This window comes from Typopeltis vanoorti, chromosome 14 (assembly GCF_054136105.1).
Source record: "Typopeltis vanoorti isolate ZY-2024b chromosome 14, IOZ_Tvanoo_1.0, whole genome shotgun sequence".
Taxonomy (NCBI): domain Eukaryota; kingdom Metazoa; phylum Arthropoda; class Arachnida; order Uropygi; family Thelyphonidae; genus Typopeltis; species Typopeltis vanoorti.
Genome location: NC_143562.1, coordinates 87,244,188 through 87,272,134, shown reverse-complemented (window position 1 = coordinate 87,272,134; position 27,947 = coordinate 87,244,188). Strand labels below are relative to the sequence as shown.

The 27,947-nt window shown below is 35.0% G+C and overlaps 1 protein-coding gene across 1 annotated transcript in view; it reads right to left on the bottom strand.

The window, feature by feature from the left end:
* Positions 1–27,947, bottom strand: part of LOC150099731 (death-associated protein kinase 1-like) — a 504,639-nt gene that overhangs the window by 199,053 nt on the left and 277,639 nt on the right. The window contains exon 13 of the mRNA XM_090403485.1: positions 24,469–24,567. Within this exon, the coding sequence (XP_090259611.1) occupies positions 24,469–24,567 (99 nt within the window). The remainder of the gene's footprint in view (positions 1–24,468; positions 24,568–27,947) is intronic.

The window sequence follows — 27,947 nt, the reverse complement described above, 5'->3', positions numbered from 1 at the left end:
AGTATACGTTCTGTGGAGAAAATTTAAAGGTGTGCTGTTTCTCTCAATCTGCTCTCATACTCTAGGAGGGCAGATTGAGAATATGTAAATTGCAAAGCCTTGTGAAAAGGAGGAAGAGAGGGCGAGGGGATATGATTGAGACATATAAGCTAGTAAGGGCTTATCAGGTTGATATGGAAGAGATTTTTCACAGAATTGGAGAGGGGGTAGAACAAGAGGTCATCGCTGGAAACTGTATAAGGAGGGTGTAAGAAGTGGAGTGAGGAGTAGGTTCTTTGCATGGAGAGTGGAATGCATTGCCTGAATGTGTTGTGGGTGTAGACACATTGAATCAGTTTAAAGCACAGTTGGATGAGCATTGTGTGCAATAGTGTGTACCTCCAACAATGAGTCTTCAACTCCATGGAGGTCAGATGTTAATAATATACAGAATACAAAAGAAATTCATGGTGAAAATCTGAAGGAAACTATTGATAATGTGCATAAATGAACCAAAATCATTGTTTTCATGTGACCATGACAGAGCATTTAAGGCTTGCTTAGGCACCGATTTTCATATTGAGCTATGGGTTTATTCTGAATGAGAAACTGAAACTTAAACAGGTGAAAATTGATTCTTTCTTTGATTTTTTTTTTTTTTGAAGACAATTTTTTACTATTTTTCCCACCAATATTGATTACAGCATTACAAAAATAGCAGATCAAACTAGAGATATTGATCAGTCTTAAGGTTAGCATCTTAAGAATGTGTAATTAAAATGCCTATGAGCTAGTCTTGGTCTCAAGAAGGCATGATCTGAAAGGGAGTTCCTATCTTAGCAATCTGTTTTCATTTGTATGATAAAGTTAGAACTGCATTGACTAGGGGAATATTGATAAACAATGATATTATTGGACTATGCCAAGATATTTGAATAAAAAGACAGCATGGAAGGAGCAAGCAGGGTGAAGATCAACTGATATTAGAAAGTAGTGTACAGAGGGATGGAGTCTAAAAGCCAGAGTGTGACCAGCGGTGAAGCACAGGTCTCTATACATGGATCATTACTGTTCAGTCTTGCAAGATGAATAAGGTCATGATATATATATATATATATATATATATATATGTAAAACAAATGAAAACAGGTATTAGTTGAATGTTACCATTTGGAAAAGTGAGCATTTTGGGTTAAAGAGAATTGAAATGGAAAATTACATTGATTGGACTTTGCTCAAAAAAAATAATAAGTGGTTTTCCTCTCCACTATCACTTTAGTGGTAGTCGAGAGGATATTGAAGAATGCTGGGCAGCATTGCAAACAAGAAATAACAGCTGTTAAGAATACTGCCAAGAATACTATCTAAGGAAGTAATTTTGTCTTATTATAAAGCCTTGATAAGACCACATTTCGACTTAGCCCTGGAGACTAGACTGAACACAGTTTGGTCTCCAGGACTAAGAAACAGTAAAGAGAGTACGGTGGTGAGTAGATATATGGAACAAAGGAAAACAAGGAATCTTCTCTAAAAGATGAACAAGAGTGCAATTGTAAGATTTTCTCATGGTGAATGGTGAAATGGAGTAGTGAGTGCATGGTGAATGAATTCATCAAGAAATATGACAATTGTTGTATGGGTCGAGTAGCCACCCACAATGAATACCCAGGCTCTCAGGAGAAATCCAGAGAATAACAATGATGATATACAATCAAGAGCAAATTAAAATAATGAACTTACCAAAGTGGAATTTATAATTTGCCTCTAAGTTTAAAGGCAAATTAATCTTAAATAGAATGGGAGAGGAAAGATTAGCAAAACAAGTGTCCTCTGCCAGGTTGGCAGGAAAACGACCCAGAGGAAGACCAAGATATAGGTGGTTTGATACGGTACAAAGTGCCTTAGACGATAGAAATATAAGATCTGATAATGTTGGAGTCTTGACAAGTAACAGACTGATTTGGAGGAAAATTGTAGATAGGAAGTTAGTAATGATGTAATTTTTTCATGTAGTACTGTCATATCCTGTACACCCCTTGAGGGTACATGGCAGGAATTTGATGATGATGATGATGATGTTTATATAAACTTATATTCCAGGTTGGATAAACTTATAAGTTTATCCAACCTGGAATTTCCATTTTTCCATTACATTATCTCTTTACGGCTTTCACTTGTTGCATTTACCACTCTCCTAATTCAGACAACCATGTGCTATTTTTGATTACTTATTTCTAAAAGATGATTTAACCAAACTTTGAGTAAATTACCCAAACTCAGAGATAATCTTCCTAGGAAACTTCATAATACAAACTGGTTCTCCTTCTCTAACTTCACAGATCAAGATGGAAGTGAGGCGCAGTCATTTGCTATCAGTCATGATCTAACACAAATAGTTAACCACAATAGCAGATTTCATCATTTTTCCAACACTCCAGATCTACTCTCCTCTTGGCAGCTCTGACGTAATCTTATCCATGTTTCCTTCAGATCAATCCTTCTAGTCAATCTCAGTGCAAACCCATGGCACTACAATGGTGCCAGGTATGACCTCTGGGATTTCTACGTATGTCTCTTTTCCATGGGTGGATTACTGTTTTTGATCTCCTGATCTGAACACCTGATCTGAAATAACTAAAATAATCTTTAATGGAATGAGGGCCTTCAGTCTCCCACTCTACTACAAACCCCTGACTTTTTATACAAAGCCTGATTCTCTAAAAATTATGCTTGTGCAGATCAATTTAGCAAAATACAGAAATAAAAAAATGCAGCACATGTTCAGTGATTCAAGTCAAAAACTTAAATTTCTCATTTTTTTTTTTTTTGCTTGAAACATGTTAAAAAAAAAAAAAAGCTAAATGAGAAATCGAACTAAGAGTGCCATAAGTTGTTCCAACTCAATTGTCCCAGTCAAAGCTTCTGTTCTCTCATAAGGGCTGTTAGTTGTTACTTCTGCTGTTCCTTTAATTTACCCACCCCATCACAGCCTGATGGTACCATGGTTACATCACCTAAAGATAGGGTACACCTGTTGGCATTAGTCTTTTCCTTCAAATCATGCTTAGCTGACCAAAGCAAATCACTCCTCTGCAATACCATAACTCCCCACTGAAGACCACCTCTGACATTTTAACAGGACATCAAAAAAATTCACATTAGTTTTGATACTAATAAATCTCCTGGTCTAGATCATAGAAGAACATCACAGAAGAACTAACAACAATCCTGTATCACCTAATATTGATCAACAGCATTGAAGGCAAGCCATTACCCAGCTTATACATAAAAAGGAGAGCTATCAAACTACCATCCCAATGCCATCACTGCAGTACTCAAGCAAGAGATAGAGAAGGTTATCGACAACTAGCTGGAGTTCCATCAATTAATAAGTGATCACCTTTGGACACAGGCCATGAAAAAATTTGGTGAAACTCGTGGTTTCCTTTGAAATTTTCAAGACATGTGACCATGTCTGGTACCAAGGCCTTCTCAACAAGCTAATATCTTATGGTTCCCTCCTGTCTTATGTGATTGGATTACCAGATTCCCCTTTGGTCATTTTTGGGTGTCATGGTGAATGGCTTCCTTTCTTCATCAATGCTGGAGTATCCCAGTGTTCAGTACTCTTACCCTCACTCTTCCTCCTTTACATCAATGACCTTCTCTCTCTCTGACTTAAAATCCTATTCATAGTTTTGCTGATGACAGCACTCCTCATTCCTCTTCTTCTTTTGAGAAATCCTGTATTATTTTAAAAAAAACTGTTTTATGACTAAAGGATGTTCAGTAATAACAAGGAATTTATCAGTCATTAAAATTTGAACATTACACCTACTAGTTTTACACACCATAGAACTGGTGGCTTTATCAGGAATTAATTAACATCAGAAATATATATATATATATATATGTCCAATAAATAAGTATGGCCAACCATACTTACAATACCAACCATGCAGGTGACTGGAATGCTTGTACTGTGCTTTATGTAGAAGAAAATTTTCATGCCACATTTCTGAAGCACCAGTTATTATTATTATTATTGCGTGACACCTCCAGGGAGTCCAAAGACTCATCAAGGGAGGGCACCTACTCCACAAATCTCCGTCTCCTCCAAAAGCAGATTCGAACCCGCTTTTGGCTGTGCTAACCATTCAGCCAACCAGGCCAGCATTATAGTCATCCATTCAACACAGATCATTGAATAAAAACAAAGGACTGATATTACATAACATATAGATAGTACTACTTATTAAATCTTTTAACATCATAGACTTCAACTATGTTAACAATCACCTTCTGTCTTTAACAGCTGACAGCTAATAAATGCCATGCAACTTCATGTTTATTTGTTGACGTGAATTTATTTATTTTTCTTGAATGGTTTTTCAATGTTTAGACAACTTTGTTATCTATTTATATATTTCTGATGTTAATTAAGTCCTGATGAAGCCACCAGTTCTTTGTAGGTGCATGAAACTAGTAGGTATAATTTTCAAATTTTAACGACTAATAAATTCCTTAAATAAATAACAAGTCTTAAATAACGAGTGCCTCACCATTCTCAAGTGGTGTGAAGACAACCTAGTGAATTTCAATGCTATTCAAATGCAGTTCTGTCTTATTACCCACAAGAAAGATTCTCCTTCACTTCCTCTTACTTTTGATAATATTCAGGTATCCTTTCAAGATCAGTTCTCCCCTTCTTCAGCTATCTTTCACATTCAGATTATCCTAGTATAAGCATACTACATTAATAGCCTCCTCAGCTTCAAAAAAACTTGGTGTTCTTTTTCATTCAAAACAGTAGTTCTCTTCTGCTCAACTCTTAACACTTCATAAATCTGAAATCCAAACAAGAATACTATTTTTACATTTGGGGTGGTCACCAAAAATCTCCCTAAGAATTCTTGACTGTATATAGAAGAGGGCAGCCTAACAGATGCCTCTAAGAGACCCTTCCAGTTACTTTCCCATACATTCTCTGTTTTGCATATTATAACTTTTTTTTTATAGGTACTTTCATGGGCATTTCTCTGCTGAACTGGCCACTACATTCCTCCTTTCCTCTAATAATGTAACAACTAAAGCAGCCTAGTCCATATCTATATATAGTCCAATTCCAAACATATTGAACCAATGTTTCATCTTCCTTCATTCCATCAGCCTGTGTTCTTTAGAACAGCATTCCTTATATTGTTTTTCCCAATGAGTACAATCTCCAGCATTTCAAGAAACTTGTCACTAGATCACTTGCCACATATGACACTGTTGTGATAATTATAGGTCTTGAGACCAGTTATGTATGGGGTCAATATTACAAATAAAAAAAAAACCTATAATGCTCACTTAGTCTATATCACTACTGATGTTTAGTAATTTTTCATCAATTACTAACTATCATAATTATAGTGGAATGATGTCTCCATTAGTGTCACCTCATAGCATAATTGGACTGATATCTCCATTAGTGACACCTCATTAAGCAAGACAAGTTAATCAATCACAAAATAGGATAGTAAAATCTCATTTTTCATGGAAATAGATTATCTCTCTCTCTCTCACACACACACACACACACACACACACAAAAAGACATAAAAGACCACAGCAAAACAATTCCCTATCCACTATATTCTGAGTGCAGCAGGGAATGCAAACCCAAGAGAGTAGGTTATGGTGTTTATGTAGCTAATTCTGGCATGCACCTATCCTGAATTAACACATGAGCAAAATCCATGTCATATAACCTCCTCCTTCTTCATGTAGCTTTCTCAGTGAGAGTGCAGCACCATGTCCTTCCAGTTCTCTCCGTTGGTGGCTTTCCTTTTTGTTTCTGCATAGACATGTGATCCTGTCCATGATCTTATATCTTCAAACCATGTCCTTCGTTTTTTACCTCTTGATCCTTTTCCCATCATTTTTCCTTCTAACACTGTTAGTATCCTTACTTAAATATAAAGAGCCAATAGGCTTCATTTCAGCGATATAAACATTATTTAAATTAAGGGGATATTAATCCCACATTTTTTAAAACCGAATAAGAAACACAGAGATTGGAATCAGAGAGTTTCATGCCGAATATAGTAAACTATAAAAGTATTGGCGATTACTAGCGTGAGCTAATTCAAGTAATCCTAGTACGTAGTACAATCTCGGGCAACTAGCAGCAAAGGTGGTGAAGTTCTGATCGCTATTCTTGGTATTTTCCATAATGTAAAAACACATTTCCTAGGAAATGTATGCTGTTATTACATTATGGTGGGAGGTCACTACCCAGACCGGTTTCAGCCTTTTTTGAGGCTTCATCAGTGAGCAGCTAGACCAAATAGATACCAAAGGGTATAGCGAAAAGAACTTATATACTCTGCTATACGAGTTGTCAAACAGGTGCAACCATTAAGTTACTTAAATATAAAGAGCCAATAGGCTTCGTTTCGGCGATATAAACATTATTTAAATTAAGGGGATATTAATCCCCTTAATTTAAATAATGTTAGTATCTTCTGTCCTTCTGAACCTCTCAGTACATGTCCTGCTAATCGTATCTTTCTCTGGATCATTTCCTGTAATAAAGATCTGTGTTCTCATTCTCTGTAGGACATCTGTATTTGTTACGTAATCTGTCCATGAGATTTTCAGAGCTCTCCTATAGCACCACATTTCAAAGAACATTATCTGTTGTCTTACTCTCTTTTTGAATACCCAGCTCTCACTTCAATATGTGAAAACTGGCCACACTAATGTTCTTATCATTCTTTTCTTTGTGTCGATACCCACAAAACTTCTGAGTAGATCTTTATTTTTCCAGAAGGCATCTTTAGCTATGACTGTTCTTATTTTTATTTCTTTATGTTGCTTTCCATCTGCAGTAAAGTAGGTACCTAAATATTTGTATTCTGTTGTATGTTCAATTTTCATATTGTTTATGAATATTTCTGACTCGGATCTGTTTTCTTTTGAGATTTTTATAATTTTGGTCTTTTTTTTTTTTTTTTGCATTCATATCTAATTCAAACTCTTTACCTCCTTCAATTAGTTGCTGCAGTAATTTGATTAATTTGTTTGTGTTTTCCGCTATTAGAATTATATCATCAGCATATTTAAAATTGTTATATTTTTATACCATTGATAATAATGCCTAATTTTTTTTTTCAATCTTTTTCATCACTGTCTCACTATAGATATTAAATAAATTTGGTGAAAGGATATACCCTTGTCTAACTCTTCTTTTCATTTTCACTTTAGGAGTCTCAGAGTTAAACAGCTGAATTATCTGTTTGGTGTAAATCATTTTTATAATCTTAAGTACATGATCTTCTATGTCTAACTATTGAACATTTTATTATGTTTTACCAGGTCGAAGTTCTTCTGAAAGTCTATGAAGCATATGTACATGTTCCTATTTATTTCAAGTGATCTTTCTATTAGTATTTTTAGTTCCAGTAGTTCTAGTATTTTTAGTTCCATATATAATCTTCAGTCTTTTTCAAATAATATCAAAATATTCACACATTGAAACCAATTCATTCATAATGCACTTTTCCTAAATCATTCCTACTGTTATTACAAAATTCCAATCACAAGCAACTGTTTCAAACAGTAATGTTTGAAACAGTTGCTTGTGATTGGAATTTTGTAATAACAGTAGGAATATCATAGAATGAATGCACTATGTAATAATAGTAGGAATATCATAGAATGAATGCACTATGTAATAACATAGTGCATTCATTCTATAGTAAGGTACAGTTTTGTTTCTCTTTGCATTAAGTTTAGCTATGCACGATGAAGCAGTGAGTAAATATTTTCACTGCAAGAGACACATAAAAGGTAACACATTTCACTTTGTATCTACTAAGTTTCACTTTGTGGAACTTAGTAGATACAAGTCTAGAGGCTTAATTGATAGAGCATCTATAAGCACCAGTCAGAAGCCTCAATTGTAAAAATGGGATCCCTAAGAATTAATGTTTCCTACATTTTAGGAAGTTTAATGTGCCTATACTTATTTAGATTAGTTTGGATTTTAACAGCAGCTGCAGAATCTTAAAAAAAAGGCTTTCACATCTAAACTTTCTGCAACGGAGTATGGCGAGTTTTCTCATTTGATCCCGTCTGCATATCCAAACCATGGTTTGCTTATTTATTATGTATCCAAACACAAGTGGAACAGTAAGTAAGTGGTACAATATTATTTAAAACAAATTAGGATACATTACAAATGAGAACACTTAAATTTGATAGGTGAATTATACAGGGAATAATAAGTAAAATATGAAGAAAAAAGAAACTATACATAAGTTATATACAATAAATATGGTCAGATGTTCCTCCAGTGTCTTGCACAATCAATTTGCTCTTTCTGTGCAAGGTGATTGAAGAAAGGGACAAGAAGAAGGTGTTCCATGGACTGGGTTGTCCCACACTCACAATTATCTGGTCCAGTGAGGTAGCCCCATTTGATGAGGTTTTGTTTGCAGCGTCCTGTTGTTTGAAGTCTGTTGAGGCTTTTCCAATTTCAGTCCAAGTGGGCACCATGTGGAAAATGTTCGACTGTTGGAATACCAGTATTATTCTCAGGGTATAGTGTAAGCAATTGTTGAAGTCTTGTCTCTGGAGAGTTTTTAGGTGGTTCAACAGTTGTTAGGAAGCTATGTTGGGATATCTTAGTCTTTGGCACACCATGGTCTGGCCGAATAGTGGATGGCGTTCATCATTCATTTGTCTGCATCTTTCGTCAGCCGAGAATGCAGATATTTGAATTGAAGAGGGGGGGGGGTGCAATACCAGCCAAAGTATACAAGTATTTTTAGTGGTGTTGGTTTTTTGCATCCTGTAATTAAGTGGCAGCTTTCATTCAATGCTGGGTCAAGTTTTTCAGCATGGCAGGATCTGGATCATACCAGGCAGGCATATTTAGCAGAAGAATAGCAAAGGGCCAAGGCAGAAGATCTCTGGGTGCTAGGGTCTGCATCTCATTTGGAGGAGGTAAGCTTTCTTGTTCATTTTTGCCTTCATTTTTTCTATATGTGCGTTATATGAAAGGATGCAATCGAGAATCCCAATGAGGTAGATCAGGTTCCAGGAATGTTCAAAATCAGAGCCTTCCCAAAAAATCTGTAGCTTCATGTTCGTTTCCTTATTGTTAAGGTGGAAAGGTCCAGTCTGGATTTTCAAGGGGTTTGGTTTTAATTGATTGCTGCTATATGCGATTAGACTATTTAAGGCAATAGAGTAGTTTCAACGGACTTGAAATTTTTTGAGTGAGTAGCTATGGCAAGGTCATCAGCATAGATAAAATATCTACTTCCTGGAAAGATGGGGAGATCATTGATGTAAATGTTGAAAAGTAATGGTGATGACATACTTCCCTGGGGGGGGGGGGGCATTTTGGGGGGATGCCAGTGGGTCTTCCTACCCCCCCCCAGGTCCACAAAAAAAAGCCCTATTTTCCAAGAGTGATTGGGTCAGGAGAACAAGATAGTCTCTAGTTATTCTGTATATTTTATTTCTGAGTGTGAGATGATTTATGGTATAATATGCTGCAGTTAGGTCTACAAAGACTGCTCCTGTGGCTAGTTTTTGCTCATAACCATTTTCTATATATTGAGTGAGGTTGAGAATTTGTGATGTACAGGATTTGCCTGGTCTAAAACCAGCCGGCTCAGCAATAAGATGGGATTCAATTAGAGGTTGTAGCCTATTCAAAATTAATCATTCCTAGAGTTCAAAGAGGTTGCTGAGTAGTGATATAGGTCTGTATTTTTTTGCTTTGGTTGGAGTTTTCCATGGTTTCAGAAGCATGCCTTCAGATAGCTGGTATCCTTAGAGTTCTGAGGCAGGTGTTGTATAGTTTTAATAACCACTCTTTAGTCCTGGATCCAAAATGCTTAATTTGTTCATTACAGATATCATCAAGGCCTTAAGATTTTCTAGGTTTTAATAGGTTTATGGCAACGAGTTCACTGATGGTGAAATCTGAGTTAATCATATTTTGTTCCTCATTTGGGGTTCTAAGTATCTTATTTTTTGGGTGCTTTTTAGAGAATTTTCCATTTAGCAACAGCTGGTGAACAATTTGATTAGCTGTTACCTGTGGATGCTCCTATGGCTTAGTGAAATCCTTCCTAATTCTGTTGATTAAGTTCCATGCCTTTCTGCTACCATCATTATTTTTTTCCATGAGAAATGCCTTTCCTCTGCCATCTTGGAGCATAATTTTTCTCCTGCTTGGATAGTCTCCTCTGAGAAGGGGTTGAAAAGTTGTTGTAAGTAATTAGCATACTGGGCTTGTATGTCACTGGAAAGGCCTGGAATGTACAATAGTTTGTGCAGCATCCTCGGGGAATGTGTTTGGAGGAGATTTTCCTCAGTATTTTTATGAATTCGGGATACTCTTGAGGGTTTGGAGGACTTGTTCTATGGAGTGGTCAAGATCTTCCATGAAATCCTTCCAATTAGCTTTTTTTGATATTAAATCGTCTTCTGTAAGGGACTGTGTTAGGAATAATCGCTGGTTGAATTGAAGCATTATAGGTCTATGTTGAGTATGTGGAATGGGATTTAAAACCTTTTTGACACAAATGTTGGATATTTCTGAGCTAACAAATATGAGGTCAGGGTTATAGCCTCTCTTCCATCTGCCACTGTTGAAAGATGCAGGGAGTTTTGGATTATGTATCAGGTTTAGAGAAAGGTTTTCAGTCCATTTTTCAACACGTTCTCCATCCTCATTGGACTTTGTGTAACCCCAATTAATACTATGGCTGTTAAAGTCACCTAATACAACATTAGTCATGCATGCATTATTATCGAGGAGAATGTCAGGGAAGGAGAAAGATTCTTCTGGTGGTTTATAAACTGAAGTGATTGAGATATTTTTAAATGTGATTCTAATAATCTCAACATTTCTGTTGTTCGTTGATTCAATGGACAATGGAATTAAGTTTTCTTTCGTAAATATCGCACTACCATATTTATCATGGGGCATCTCTTTGATGAAGTTTCATGCCATGGATGTCATGCCTTGCATCACCTTCCCCTCTGTGAGCTTCTTGCAGGCAGAGTACATCAGTCATCATCTCTGCAAATATTTGCAATGAGATCTTGCTTGACACTGGAGAAACCTTCAATATTAAATGATATTATTTTTAGGCCTGGCCCCAGATGGGAACCTTTAGGGCAAGAATTTGGGAGCATTTTAGTTTGATCACTTGTGTTTGGTTGACAGCAGCTTTAGCTTCCCCTAATGGACACTAACAGGGTGCAGGAATGAGAACCTAGCTGCTGCACACCATGGTCTGCTAAATCTGAATGACCAAGGTCATGATTACAGATCTATTTTTTATGCTCTTCCACATGGAAGAACATCTGAGGTTGTATATAAATACATCTTCCCATCTGTCCATAATAGGCCAATATGGAACAAGGTGTTGATCATTATAGAAATAGACAAGGGTAGCCAGTTTCAGGTGAGGCTTAAAGGCAGTGCACAGATTGTATTTTTTCAAAATTCTGGCTATTTCTTTTCATACAAATCCCCGCCATAGTGAAAGGACTAAGTATTTTGTTGAAATACTTAGTTCTTAGTGAAATGGCTGGAAGGTGTGGCATATATGGTTAACCATGAATGATTAACCAGATTTGACTTGGACTTTTTATTAATTAAAACTGAATGTTTTTTATTAATTAAAACTCTGTCTTTATGGATGATAGTATCTTCAGGAAGATATTTAACTAAAAAATAAATAAATAAATAAAAAATTTCTAACAGCTGTTATTTCTATAAATTGAAAAATATTCTGTAATCTCTGTAAAAATAATCAGTATTTTTTGATTTATAGAAATAAACAATTTATAGAAATATTTCTATAATTTTTTTTTGCTTGCATTAAATATCTTCCTGAAGATGATGTCAGCCATAAAGACAGTGAAACATGTCAAAGAAACGTTCAGTTTTAATTATTAAAAAAGAGTCTATAAGACAAACATGGTTAATCATTCATGGTTGATATAACTATTTGTAGTTAATTACTTAAATATAAACATAAACATATATGATTAAGTTCAGTTGTAAGAGAAGTCTCACTGGAACAAAGACTGTTGGCTCTACTGGTTACAGTTTTAATAATTCTGTTGAGAGGGGACAGGGAGGAAGGAAGAAACAATGAGAAAGTTTGTGAGTATATCTGCCTGTGAGAGTAAGTTTTCTGAATCCTGTAAAAGAAAAGCTAAAGTTTCATGCATTAGCCCATGAAAGATAACTAAACAAATAGTGGTGTCACTGCAAATATAAAAATTCCCACAAAAAAAAGCAGCATAAAATCACAAAAAATAAGAAAAGCAACAAAAATATGTAGAAAATAATAAAAATTTACTCAAAAAAAAAAGGCAAATAAACACTAAAATTTCATCTAATAAAAAGGACTTCCATATTTCATCAACATCTTGGGGGCATCAACACAAACATTAATGATGCACACTATTGCTTAGAGTGGACTTGCCTAACTGAATCACAATTAGCACCCTCACAAAATATGGTCCACTTCAGTTATCCCCATATACATCTTACATGAAACCCTCTTTAAAAAAAAAAAGGAGGAACATGAGCTTTTATAAAATAAGATATTCCTTGCAAGGTTATTAACTACAAAATTCCAACTTACAGTCTGATCTTTCTAGATTTTCTTATCTCACTTTATAGCTTTATTATTATTACGTGACACCTCCAGGGAGTCCAAAGACTCATTGAGCTTTAATTTGCTACCTTTACCAGTCTAATTCAGAAGACTATGCTTCCTTTTCTGACTTCTTCTTTAACCTATCCATCCCTCACGATGGGTGGAGCCCCTTAATCAAGGGTTATGACAAATTAATACCGCTGGCATGCCTCTCTGAGGCATCCCCCTAAGAGCAAGTATTTATGCCTATAAATCTGTGTGTTCATGGGGGCTGGTTTGCCTGTTTCGAGGGAAGAAAAATCCACTGCTTCCATATAAGACTGACTAACTCACGTTGATTGAAAAGACCTGATAGATTCCTCATGCCAGAGATAAGATTTGAAACTGCATCTTTCAAACTAAAGGGCTTGTTTATACTAACTGAGACAGAGAGGTCCTTTTTGATTACTTATCTCCCTAAATGACTTTAATTGTCCATAACACAAATTGGCTTTCTTTCTGTTACTTCAATGATTAACCAAGAAGGGAAGCAGAATCATTTACTAACAGTCATGATCTAAACACAAATTGTTAATCTGTCAACCAGAATACCAAATGGTCTTCATCATTCTTCAAGTATTCTGTGGACCTTTTCCCTTAACCAGCTCTTCTTACAAATACAAAGTACATGTTTGCTCATAACCTTACAACTCCTTTTCTACAGATCAATCTCCTCCTAGCCAATCTGGGAATCAATAGTAGCTTATGGCACTAGGGTGGTGCCAAGTAGAATAACCCCAAGATTTCTGAATCTTTTCCATTATCTGATTACTGTTTCTGCTCTCATGACACAAACACCTGCTCCAACAAGATAACTGAATAATTCTTCAAGGAATAAGGGACTTCATTCTCCACATAACTGCAAATAACCTTGATTTCCAATGATCCCCTGCTTCAATTAAAAATGACTTTGCAGTCCATGACAAAAATACAGCATATATTCAATGGCTCAAATCAAAAACTTGAGCTTGTCACTCAAACTACACTAGCTCAAAACAAGCATAGAAAAATCATCAACAAATCCAAATCAAGCTTCAAGGATCAAATGCAATTTAGCAGTCCAGTTCTATCCTTCACTACAGCTTTTGGGCATAACGTCTGCTGTTACTTGCTTCTGCGTCTTGCACAATGTGTTCTTCCATTGTAACATCATCCAAAAATTAGGTAGACCTCTTGATATGAGTTTTCCTACAAGTCTTGAATAGAAGATCAAGGGAAATCACCTCCTACAATACTCTGAAGTGCTCACAGCATGCTTCCCTGAGTTTTCTCCAAAAGGACATCAGAAAAAAAAAAGAAAGAAAGAAAAGCTAATTAGGTTCGTAATATTAAGTCTCTTGGTCCAGATGGAATCCTTCTAGTTGGGCTCAAAACATGTACTCCAAAATTAACACCCATTATGTATCGCTTATATAAGCTGTCATACTTATCTGGCAATTATCTAAAAATGAAAGCAAGCCTTTATCCAGCCTATCCCAAAAAAGGAAGATAAAAGTCAGGCATCAAACTATCATTCCATTACTCTCACCTCAATTTCATCCAAAATGATGAAGAAAAATAACAAACTACCTGCTTCTTCACTACCTGGAGACTCATCAGTTAATTAGTGATCATTAGTATGGATTCTGTAATTCTTGTTATATAGCAGACCTACTTGCTAATGACACTCACCATTGGATGACATGCGATGGAAAGATTTAGAGAAACTAGTGTAATAACATTTGTTATTTCAAAGGCATCTGATTATGTCTGATAGTGAACTCTTCTTTTTACCAAGCTATCAACTTATGATCTCTCTCATCTCCTTCAATGAATTGTCAAATTCCTCTCTGGTTATTCATTGTATGTCACAATGGATGGATTTCTCTCATCAGATTTCCTTTATTGGTACTAGAATACCCCAAAGTTCTGTACTCTTATTCATGCTCTTCATCTTATACATCAACGATCTCCCTCACTAACTTAACCCTGTTTATAATTTTCCATTTCAGAAACCTCATAATAAAAACTTGGATCATGCTTTAAGATCTTCTACAAGCAATATCTTAAACAGCAATCTCACCACTCTTAAGTGAGATGAATATAATCTAGTGAATTTCCATATAAAAAAAAAGGTCCAATCTTGTTACTAAAGAAATATTCCATCTCACTCCAACCCAATTCCTAATACTTTAGATATCACACCAATATAAATGTCAAATCTAACTGACATTAGAATACCATTCTCACATTTTGGGATGTGGACTCAAAATCTCCCTAGTAATATTTTATTGTAAATTGAAGATGACAACCAAGACATTGTTATCAAGAGTGAAATGTTAGCTTGGTTGAAAATTAGTAAATATTATGTATCAAAACTAATAGTGCATCATCAGTGTGGGACAAACAAACAATTCGGAGAGAGAGAATACAAAGCAAATATTACTATTTAATTCATAATAAAGAGTCATGTTGTACGATCATTTTATATTTTGGTACAACATGACACTTATATATCATAATAGGGAAATGGACAATGACACTTATTTGTGCCTAAGGTCCCACAGAAGGTTCTACTAAAGTAGAAGCAGAGGAATTTTTTGAGGCTTTAGAGTAAGCAACTGACACGACGAAAAAGGAAAAGTTGGCCATTGTTATGGATCTAAATAGCAGAGTAGGAAATGATTGTCAGGAACAAAAATATTTTGGGAAAATTTGGAGAAAAGAACAAAGCTAATAATAATGGCAAATATCTGTTGGATTTCTGCTCAGGACATGGACTGGTTATTACTAACATCATGTTCCAACATAAAAATGGGCACAAATGCACACGGAGAGAAGAGGCAAGGAATAAGAAAAGTCTCATTGATTATGTTATTGTTGATAGTGATGTTTTATCACTAGCGCAGGACGAGTGTACAGAGAATTTGAAATTGGAAGTGATCACTATTTAGTCTTGAACAGGATAAAATTAAATTTCATATTGAAAAGAATAACATGTAAGAAAGTTTTAAAGCGAATAACAGTTTAGTAGCTCTCAGATGTGAACTGTAGACTCAAATACACAAAGATTATTGAAGAAAAAATGAAAGACTTTGAAAACAGGAACCAAACCTTGGAGATTCAGTGGCAAGCCCTGAAGAAAACGCTGATAGACTCAACCACAGAGGCATGTGGCGAGGTTGTCTGCAAGGATAGAAAAATCAGTACTCTATGGTGGATACTGGAAGTTAAAGAAGCAGTGAAGGAAAAGAAGAAAACATATCAAAAGTTCTTGGAAAATAAGACAGCTTGTGCTCTTAGAGAATACAGAAACAAATGTAAGAAAGCTGCACACCGTGTAAAAACTAGCTAAACAAAAGTCATGGGAAGAGTTTGATAAGAACATAGAAAATAAATATCAAAAAGATGGCAAGATATTTCGGAGGTTGCTGAAGATGCTCAAAAATGGAGGAAAGAGTGCTGTAAAAGGAATTAGAGATGATAAAGGTGATATGAAAACTGGAGAAAAAGATATCCTTGAAGTATGGAGTAATTAATTACTTCAAAAAAAATTGCTAAATGAAACAAGCAGTGATGACAGCACAGTGGTAAAAAAACACACTCAAAAGACATGCAATCAGGAATACATATATTTGAAGTAGAAAAAGCCACCAAAAGTCTGGAATGTGGAAAAGCAGCTGGAGTAGATGATATTCGACCAGAAATGCTCTAGTATAGAGGTATAAAAGTCTCACATTGGCTCCATTGCATAGTTCAGAAGGCTTGGAGTTAGAGGGATTAATTCCAGATGACTGGAGTAGAGTTCTCAAAGTACCCATATATAAAAAAAGGAAATAAAACTGAATGTGAGAAATCACAGAGATATTTCTCTACTGAGTGTTCCTGGTAAGATTTATGCAAGTATACGTGAGAAACAATTGAGAAAGATAGTGGAAGGGAAGCTTGGTGAAGAACAAGCTGAATTCAGGCCAAATAGAGGCTGTCAGAATCAGATTTTCACATTACGACAAATAGTTGAGAAATTGTGGGAATATAACAAAGATCTGTATTTAAGTTTTGTAGATCTGAAAAAGGTATATGACAAAGTGCAAAAGAGAAAAGCTATTCAATACACTACAGTTATATGGTGTCAATGGGACATTATATCAAGCTATACTTAGTCTTTATTTGAGTTGTAAGTCAGCCATTAGAAACGAAGGAAGTACAGGAAGATGGTTTAATGTTAAATCTGGTGTCAGATAAGGATGTGCATTATCCCCTCTCTTATTCATTATCTATATGGATCACATTATGAAGGAAAGTGGTATTAAACCTGATATCAAAATTGGAGATGTTAATGTCAGCTCTTTGCTTTATGCGGATGATGTTATACTTCTAAATAAATCTGCCACAAGTCTGCAAGATTCCCTAACTAAATTGAATAACTGTTGTAATAGATATGGTATGAAGGTCAGCAATAACAAGACAAAGAAAATGAAAACAGGCAGAAGCATTGAAAATATCAACTGCATTATGAATGGAAAAACCTATAGAAGAAGTAAAACATTTCAGCTACTTAGAGACGATTTTTAGTGAAGATGGTAAATTAAATATGGAAATAGACAACAGAATCAACAAAACTGGTATTGTGGGAAGTCAACTGAATAAATTTATATGGAATAAGAGAGAAATTAGTCAAAACACTAAATTAGCTGTATACAAGACAGTGTTCAAACCAATTTTAACTTATGGATCTGAGAGATGGGTCAGAAATAAAACGCTTGACCAAAGGCTAGAGACTGTTGATATGAGAGTCCTGAGAAAGATTAGGTGCATGAACAGATGGCATCAATATATTAAAAACGAGGATATTAGGAAAGAACTCGACATTGTCAGCATCCAGGACTGCATTAGCAGAGCTATAATCTCAGATGGTATGGTCACTTAAGCAGAATGGAAGAGGAAAGATTAGCAAAACAAGTGTTCTCTGCCAGGTTGGCAGGAAAAAGACCCAGAGGAAGATCAAGACATAGTTGGACTGATACAGTAAAAAAGTGCCTTAGAAGACAGAAATATAAGATCTGATGAAGTTGGAGGCTTGACAGGTAAGTAACAGATTTATTTGGAGGAAAATTGTAGATAAGAAGTTAGTAATGATGTAAATTTTTCATGTAGTACTATCATATCCTGTACACCCCCTTGAAGATACATGTCATGAATTTGATTATGATTATATGTTTGATATTATCTTTCTCGTGTGGGTAACTTGCTGTTGTAGGTTAAAAGCATGTATTTGCCTTGTTCATGTGTCTATGAACTACTTGTTTGTTTGACACTAATGATGCTGTTAGTTTTGGTAAGAAATTTATTATTTTGTGAAATTTCAGTATCATTAAGACACTCACTTTATAATCTCATTGGATCCTGGAAACCATTGTTAATCAAGCTGCCATAAATCAAACTCTAATTTCTTGTAGGCTATGAATTGGGGTTAGAGTTTAGAACTAAAATAACATAATACAGACTTTTTTTTTTTGTTTATTCTTTAAAACACAACTGAAAGTTGGGAAAGTTCTATTACTTCATTCCTGATTGAATGAAGGCTTTTTCATGTTTATTTTCTAATGTTGTTCCTTTCAGCTTTCTTAAGAATTTTATATTCTCAAATTCAATTTTCCTCTTTCTTGATATTTGAGGACACTCATACTGCACTGAAAATAATTTTAAATTAAACTGACAAGAAATGAAGAGCAAACAAATTACAACAGCTTGCTTAATCAACAGGCCATAAACTAATTATCTAAATACATTAATACATGTTAAATACATTAATAGAGTCATATTTCAAAAGAGATGGAAACAGCACAAGTTATTCCTACTTGCTGCAGAATCAAAGAAGTTTTTTGATTGCTGAAAGCACATGATATATACAGGGTGTCCACAAATGTTTACCCTGGTTATAATATATTATAACTTCAATGCATAACATATAGAAAAAATGTCACAAGACCAATGAGGGGGGGGGAGGCATCCATCCTGTTGAAAGATAACATTTGGTTGCATCTCCTGTAGCTGGGGAATGGCATAAGCATGTCTAAGTACACATTTACATTAATTTCTTTTTTAAGAAAGAAGAAAGGGCCAATCACTCAATCATGTATTAGTCTACACATTGAGTTTTGGACTAGCTCGAATGTGTTCTCTTATGGCATGTGGGTTTTCAGATCCCCAGATCCTTACATTGTGTCTGTTAACTACTCCACTCATGTGAAATGTTGCCTCATCAGAGAAACAAACACATTGCAAAAAATCATTATCCTCATTGATGCAGTTCAAAATGAGGTTAGCAAATTCTTCATGCTTGGAAAATCATCTGTCTTTATCTCCTGGACAATTTGGACTTTGTATGCAAACAGTTTCAAACATTTGCTTACCACTTTGTGGACTGTACTCCTTGGCATTTGAAGTTCTAATGAAACTCTTCTGATTGACTTCTGTGGTGACCAGGTGAAGGCAGTTTGAACTGCCTCAAATGTCTCCTCAGAAGCCGATGGTCTGCCACTGCTTGTACCCTTATGAACTGAACCTGTTTCTAAAAACTTTGTCTTACATGATTTAATGAGCTTGACATCAGGTGGGTTCTTTCCATACTGTGCCCTAAACATTCGTTGCACTGTAACTGGAGATTTTGTTTCTGCTAGACACAGAACACATTGGGCTTTTTCCTGTATTGAAGCCATTTTTAAAGAAAATCAGCAGCAGCGCTCCTGGTAGCAGAAGCAGTATACTGAAGATACCAGTAAGGAAACTTTATGAGTACTCAAGTTTACCTGCAACAAAATTTATTCCGTTAGTTTCATTTATAGCCAGTTGAAATCAGGGTAAGCATTTGTGGACACCCTGTATATATATATATATATATATATATATTAGAGCTAGTAAATCTCTATTAACATTACAACAAGAAACAAAGAAATCCTTGGCTTTGTTAAATATTGAAATCAATTATCTTTATATAACTCCATTTCAGAATTGTTATCCAATGAATTTTCAAATATCGTTTGACACGTTTCTTTGGATTCCTATAAGAGAGTTTTCAACTTTACTCATAGCTCTCTTATGCAGAAATTTAATTTACTAGTTAACTGTTCTATCAGTCATTTTAGTAATATTACAGAACAAGGAGAAATTAGTAGTAAATTTATGGTATTTAAATTTATGATTCAGGATGTCCTCTTATTGAGGTAGAGATCTCCGTATTAGCCAAAGATCATGATCAAGTTGCTGGCCTGGTTGGCCAAGTGGTCAGTGTATCCGCTCTCCAGCCAAAAGACTGCGGGTTAGAATCCCGCCGACATTTCCTTAATGTTACACAACTTCTCTGCTTATCTTCCCTCTCATCTGATCCAACTTCTAGTCAAATTAATAATGTCAACAAACTGACTGATAATATCTCCAGCTGGGATGAAGAATTAAAGAAAAAAACTAAAAAGTTTTCGAGCTCATCCAGCTAGATTATATGGTCTTCCCAAGATTCACAAATCAAGTATTCCATTACGACCATCATCATCATCAAATTCCTGACATGTACCCTCAAAGGGTGTACAGGATATGATAGTACTACATGGAAAATTTACATCATTACTAACTTCCTATCTACAATTTTCCTCCAAATCAGTCTATTACTTGTCAAGACTCCAATATTATCAGATCCTATATTTCTATCGTCTAAGGCACATTGTACCATATCAATCTACCTATATCTTGGTCTTCCTCTGGGTCGTTTTCCTGCCAACCTGGCAGAGAACACTTGTTTTGCTAATCTTTCCTCACCCATTCTGTTTAAGTGACCATACCACCTGAGATTAGCTCTGCTAATGCATTCCTGGATGCCACAATGTCAAGTTCTTTCCTAATATCCTCGTTTTTAATATGATATTGCCATTGATGCCATCTGTTCATGCCTATAATCTTTCTCAGGACTCTCATATCTGCGGTCTCTAGTCTTTGGTCAAGTGTTTTACTTCTGACCCAGCTCTCGACCAGTCATAAATTTTATCAGCTGTCCGACATATAAGTTTCTAAATACTTGTCTATGTTATTATCTTAATCTACTAAAAATGAAGAAAATCTACTTCTCGCATCAACTCCATAGATCTTAAAACAAAAATTGGCAATCTACATTAAGAACCTTCAGATATTTTGTTTAGTCTTGATATAGTATCTCTTTTCACAAACATTCCTTTGGCAGATACTATTAATTTATTTAAACAAGTTGTCCTCTTGATATTATCAAGAGGACAACAACTTCAGACAATTAGTATTTAGTCCTATTCTCTCTAGATCTCCTGAAGATATCACTTGATTTCCACTTCCATATATTAAAGAGATTTCTGAACATACAGCTAAAGTTCTAAAATCTCTTAATATTGTATCAGTATCCTTTCATCATGGCAGGAAGATTTCGACCTTTCTTTCTTCATCTAAAGACAAGCCTTCTCTGCTCAACCTTCCTGGTGTCTACCATATCCCATGCTCCTTATGGTTTGTCTTACATTGGACAGTCTGGAAGATCAGCAGCCATCCATCGTGAAGAACATAAATCTTATATCTAGTATCTTGAATGTGAGCAGTTTGGTCTAGCACAACATGCCATCTCGACTAAACAATTTTTTTTTTGGAAGAAAACTAAACTTTTACATAAAAGCAGATTCCTTATAGAGCGGTTATTTTATAAAGAGAGCTTTGAGGCCTTTCTGCACCGACAGAACTTAAATAGATCTGATGGCCATTGGTTTATTCCCTTTATGGAAAATATTATTAAATCATTTTTATGCAAATTCTTGATTATTATATCATTGTAATTTTTTTAAATTTGGAATTTACTAACCATCTGTGTCCTACTGACACTATAGCAGCACTTTTTGAAATCGATTCTTTTACTGTGTTGTATTATAGTGAGGATACTTAGGTGAAAAATTAACAGCTAATAAATTTATTTCATGTACGTTTGAGTTTCTTTCTTTAATTTTTTCTAAAAATAATTTATTCTCAGTTGTAGACTGTGGCTTCAGTCAATTGACAATCTGTCACTGAAATATACACATTATGATTCTGATTGTCTCATTTCAAAGCCCAATATTTCATACAGTCAACACAGAAAATTTATTTCAGTCATAAAAGAAGTGGGGGGGGGGATTCCCAGCAGAGGGTAAAAAAAGAAAACAGTTTCCAGAATGGTTTAAAGGTAGTGCACAGATTAAACTTTTAAAGAACTTGTACTATTTGTTCTAATATTCCATTAACGTGTCTGCACGGTTAGCCTGGTGGCTGTGTGCTTTGCAACCATATGCCTGGGGAAGGAGTCTTAGGTTCGAATTCCGTCGGAGATGTGAGGAGCTGAAGGATCTTCCTCAGCCATAGCCAAGTTAGCAGGTCTTGGGAATGGACAGTAGAGTTTTTCCCCAGTTTATTGTGGGGTTTTTCATCCCGCAAAGCAGGCAAACCGGCCTTGAGAACTCAACGCTACAGACATAGGATACACTGGGGTGTAGGGCTGACCACCTTATCCTGTGAACAGTTTGAGGTCTGTTGATAAATAAAACCTCGACAGCGCAAGGTAAAAGAGGATAAAAGGAAGATGAGATGAGATTCCATTAATGTAAGGTTTGGAAAATCTTTTAACATTTGATTGTAATCTGGCTGACAGATAATATTTATCAAAGATTCTTTGAATGGAGGCTTGGTAATATCCATTAGAAAATCGGCGATTTTTTTCTTTCCACATAAGAAATTCAGGAGAATGATGGAGTGAGCTCAGTACATAAAGAGTTTTGATACTGCAATGAGTGATGATATGAGGACAGATGTATCTGACAGAAAAAGAAGATTTCTGATAAACAGAAAGCTGAAATTTACCTGTACATATGCAGTTATTAAGGCATTCAGAAAGGCCAGGCTGTTGTTTGATCAACATACAATGGTACATTTGATACGGTTGTACATGAAGTTTATTTTATTTAGAAATTGTAGTGATTCCATCTGGGTGTGACCAGACCAGACCAGACTGTAAAGATGTCATCTACAAAATGAAGCAAAGTATAAGGTTGAGGGAATATAGCACTAAAAGGTTTGCTTTCTAAGTGTTCCACAGAGTCTGCTAATGCAGCTACTCAAAGCTGCATTAGCTGACTTTGAGTAGACTTTGATGTATAACTTTTGAATAAAAGTTATATATCTTTTATTCAAATGAAACAGCCTGCACTGATCCTGAATTTAAATGTTAAAAACTGCTGGAAAATCTTCATGTAAGATTTGAAAGTTTCATGATATGGTATGTTGGTGAATAAGGAGGCTACATCCTTATTCCATTGATAAAACTTTGAAATGGAGAAAAAAAAAGTACTGTAAAAGGAATCAGAGATAATAAAAGTGGTAAAAAACTGAAGATATTTTTGAAGTCTGAAGTCTTTGAAACTTTGAAAGATTATTAAGATAAGCAGTGATCAAACTATGGTAAAAAATATTGAAGAGGAATGTAATCAGGAGTACATAATTAATATTTGAGGTAAAAAACAGTATCAGAAAACCAAAATGGGGAAAGGCAGCTGGAGTAGTTGAAATTTTTGAAATTTTATTAAATTTCGTCTATGCCTGCTGCCAGAAGAAATGCTCAAATAAGGAGCTTAAAATTTAAGCTCTATATTTGGGCATTATAAAGGCCTGGTCAGAGTGGCAAATTCTTGAAATGACTGGAGAAGAAATTTCATAGTACCCAACTATAAAAAAGGAAATAAAACAAACTGCAAGCATTACAGAGGAATTTCCTTACAGAATATTCCTCAGATATGCTTGCAAAAACCTTATATTCCATATAAGGTTTTTACAAGCATATCTGAGAAGCTGAAAAAAATGATGGATGAGAAATCTGGAGAAGATCAAGCTGGATTAAAACCAAACAGGGACTGTCAGGGTGAGGATCTGATTTTTACTTTAGGACAAACAGTTCAGATACTATGGGAATATAACAAGGATCTGTATTTAAATTTTGGAGATCTGGAAATGCCACATAACAAAGCACAAACAGAAAAGCTTTTCAGAATGTTACAATTCTATAGGGTAAATGGAACATTACACAGTGCAGTAATAATCTATATGTATAATACACACTATCTCCACTCTTCTTCTTCATCGATATGGATCATATTATGAAGAAAAGCAGCATTAAATCTAATAATACGATTTATGCATATAATATTATACACCTAACTAAACCAGACCAGTCTTCCATAGAATTTGGTTAATTTAGTCTAAATTAATATCAGTATTTCATGCCAAATTTGGCATGAAAATCAGTCATAAAAAGCAAGCTATGAAAACAAGCATTACACATAACATCAACTGCAAAAAAAAAATGATAATAAATTAGTAATTCTTACTTTTATCATTTTAAAAGGATGAAAATTTTATAATTTTCAATTTTTTTCTCATATGATGTCAACTTCTGTTTCTAATTATTTATGCTGATGAACCAACACATCTGTTTTTCTCAACATATTATTGTAAAATAATGATACAACATGCAATATATTAATTCAGTTAGAATAATAGAGGAATGGTAAATACAGATTTAAAAAAAAAAAAACATGCAAATACATGTTTATTTTTATTGGAATACATTTGAAGTAAATTTCTGGAGTATTCTCTTCTCTTCTGGAGATTTAAACTCTGTGATCTAATAATCTGATATTTTTTATTACAAATTACATTACAACAACAACAAAAAATTAACAAATATGCTCACTTCATCTGGAATGTTAACATCAGAACAGCACCTACAAAGAAGTTGTACAGCATTACTATGCCCATAACGTGCAGCAACATGGAGAGCTGTCTCTTTGGCCTAAAATATAAAAATATATAAACTTGGTATGCTAATAGAAGATTAAGACAGCACAAAATGTACACAGTTACCATTTAAAAGAAATGACTAAAAAGAGAAGCCTAAAAAAAAATCACGAGAAACTAAAAAGAATAATAAATATTTTATTGCTATTTTATAACCAACATTGCTTGCCTTTGAAACTAGTTTCGAACTTTTGTTTGTCCGATGAGAATGATCAAACTCTAATTTTGTTATTTTATGCTAATTCCATATACAAGAGTTTGGTAAGACAACCTATAGTATGTTAGTACTACTACAAAACCTCAGCAAAATATCAATAAATTTTTATTATTGTTTTTCATGTCTAATGTTTTTATACCATGAAGCATCATTATATAACAACCAACATCTAAGTCTATCTATAAGTATACTTAAGTTGGTCAAGTAGTTTGCATACCTGCTCTCCAACCAACAAGCTGCAGATCCGAATTCTGCTGTGGGCATGGGTGTTTGTGGCTGTTTTTAAAAAGTAGTACATGAATTTCATTGTTTGGTGTTAGACTACAGCCCTGCTTGTTGGAGGCCTGAATTGGCATTAAAAAGTTTCATGTTTGGTCTCTAGAGTAGGCTTTACAGACTATATAAAAAATAAATTTAAAAAAAAAAAACAAAAAAAAAACAGGATAAGGTGATCAAAATTAAAGTATTCCTGTTTAAGGTCTTGTGGTGCACTACTCAGTGATTCAAATGTTGCAAAACCTTGAAGGAATAGATTGTGCATCATGCAGAAGCAATATCTGAGGGAATAAAAAGTAGTTCCAAAATTCATCACTAGGAGCCACTGTATGATGTATATATAATATATATAAATATATTATATATAAATAATACATTTTTATTTACTTCCATTATGCATTCACAGGCCGTACTGCTCAATGCACTGCCCTGCCTGGTATGCCACAAAGTGCATCCTTTGCATAGTGTGTTCAACGACAGAATATTCTTGAAGAACCTCCTGTATGGATCGACTGATGTGTGGAGAGGCCCCATCTTTCATGAAAAATGATTAAATCCATACTCAAGCGTGGCACAACAAAATTATTTATCATATTGCAATACCTCTCAGTAGTATCTGAGTAGGTCACAGGACCAGACTGGCAAATGTCTTCAAAGCTGTAAACCTGTACCAGACAGTAATTTTAGGTGAATGCAAAGGAATTTGTTGGATTTTGTGTAACCCATATCTGGCAATTGTGGGTATCCACAACTCTGTTCAGGTGAAAGTGAGCCTTATCTCTCCTTAAAATCATCCTCAGCCATGCAACATCCACCACCACTCGAGCAAGGAAGGTTAAAGTGAATGTCAGTCGACTTTCAAAGTCTTGTGGGCGCAACTCCAGTGAATCTTCCGCAGAATTTCTCACAGTTCTGTAAGGCACATCCGTGTGTCTTGATACAGCACATACACTGCAAGAACCAATGCTATTATTCATGGCCTGGTCCACAACAGCAGTAGCAACTTCATTCACTTGTGAACCGATTGGTTTGCAACCTCTGCCAGGTCTAATTTCCAATGATCCTGTTTCTTCAAAATGACTAATCATTCATTGCAGAGTACATGGTCCCTCTCTCCATGTACTCTGTGTTTGTTCAGGCAACAAAATTCATTGAGTGCAGACATCATTGCAATTGTTTAGGTAGTAAAGAAAGCAAAGTGCTTTGGGGCAAGGTTAGTGTCATCACTGTGGACGGTATTAACAACAAGAATGAAGGAAAAGAATCCAGTGTCCATCTTTTAAACTCTCCTGTCACCTGTCCAGTTGTGATATGCATATTCCATGCATTTGGTATTTATATTGCCCCTGGTGGTGAATTTTGGAGGGCCTTTTTTTTCTCAGATTTTGCTTGCACATGATGCAGAATGCATTCCTGGATGAATACATTCTGCAGCATTTGGATCACTGGATGGTGCTCCACAAGGCCTTAAACAGCGATACTTTAAATTTGATAACCCTATATATAAAATTGATAAAAATGAAAAAAAAAATTTTTTTTAATACTGAAGGGGCTAAGGTTTTGATAATCCATAAACCCTGCTTTGACTCCATGGAGGCCTGAATAATAATAATACACAGAATTTTTTTAAGCCACTCAGGCCTCCCATAAGCAGTCACTCACCAGGAAATGAAATATACCTATCACCTCATAATATCCACAGTGAGATTTCAAACCACAGCATGTTGGCTAAAAACTGAACATACTAAATATTCAGTCAAAACAGACCAGTGAATAAATTATAAATATTGACAAAAAGAATCTCAAGCTCTTGCCATCCAAAAAGTAGTAAAGCTAAGTAAGCAAACAAATTTGCCACTGTCTCTATGAGAAGCCAACAACATTTTTTTTTAAATGTTACTCCCACCCATGCAAGGCTATTTGCAAACCTATAGTACATTTGGTACTGTGGGATGGGCTAAAGATTTTATTTTTCTATTTTTTCTTTTTTTATCAATGTTACATATTTTTATTTTGAATCTACTTTTCACATAGTCTGGAAATTCTGCTCTAAAGTTCAAACATGGAACTTTTTTCAAGCCACTCTGGAAATTATGGGTACTACCGTGTTTAGAATAATAACTTTAATTTCTTGACATTTCAATCTTCATATTAAGGTCAACATCTGGAATGAATACACACACATTCACACAGACAAGCTATTAGAATTTCAAACCGTATGCCAAAGCAATAACACTAATTTAGTCAAATGTTATTCTACTAGCCTAAACTCTAGTGTGTGAAAAAACATCAAAGCTATATTCTATTTCCCATGGCCAGCGAATCAACTCATATTAATCTTTAATATAGTAATGACCTAATCAGTATTTAAAATAAGTATTGTGGTCTGTTGTGGGTCAAATATATGCCATCCATATTAATGAGATTTTTAGACCATCACTGTTGTTGAGATTAGGGTGGTTGATTAGAATTTCACAGACTTCTTTAAATTTGTCCTCCTATCAGGTTTTGGTGAGATATGGGTTCCTTTCCTGCCAATTCTGTGTAGAGTATCCACCAAAGCATGATCAGAAATGTCAGATTAACCACCATAATTAAATTTAATGTGTCATTTACGTTCCATTTTCTGGATAGAATTATACATCCAGTTTCACCCATATAAGGCAAGTTATAGGTGCACTATGGTACACTCCAGGGTAGGTCAGGGACATCCTTTGAGAAGTTGAATAAGCTCTTTCAACTTGGTCTCTGTCCTTGGCTCTTCCCGTTATTCTACAATGAAAAATCTCTCCAATCTGGTAAATACATTTCATAAGCAAGGATTTTCTTTAATTTCTTGGAAATAAGATCCCAAACTAAATGTTTTGTAAGCTAGGAGTTTC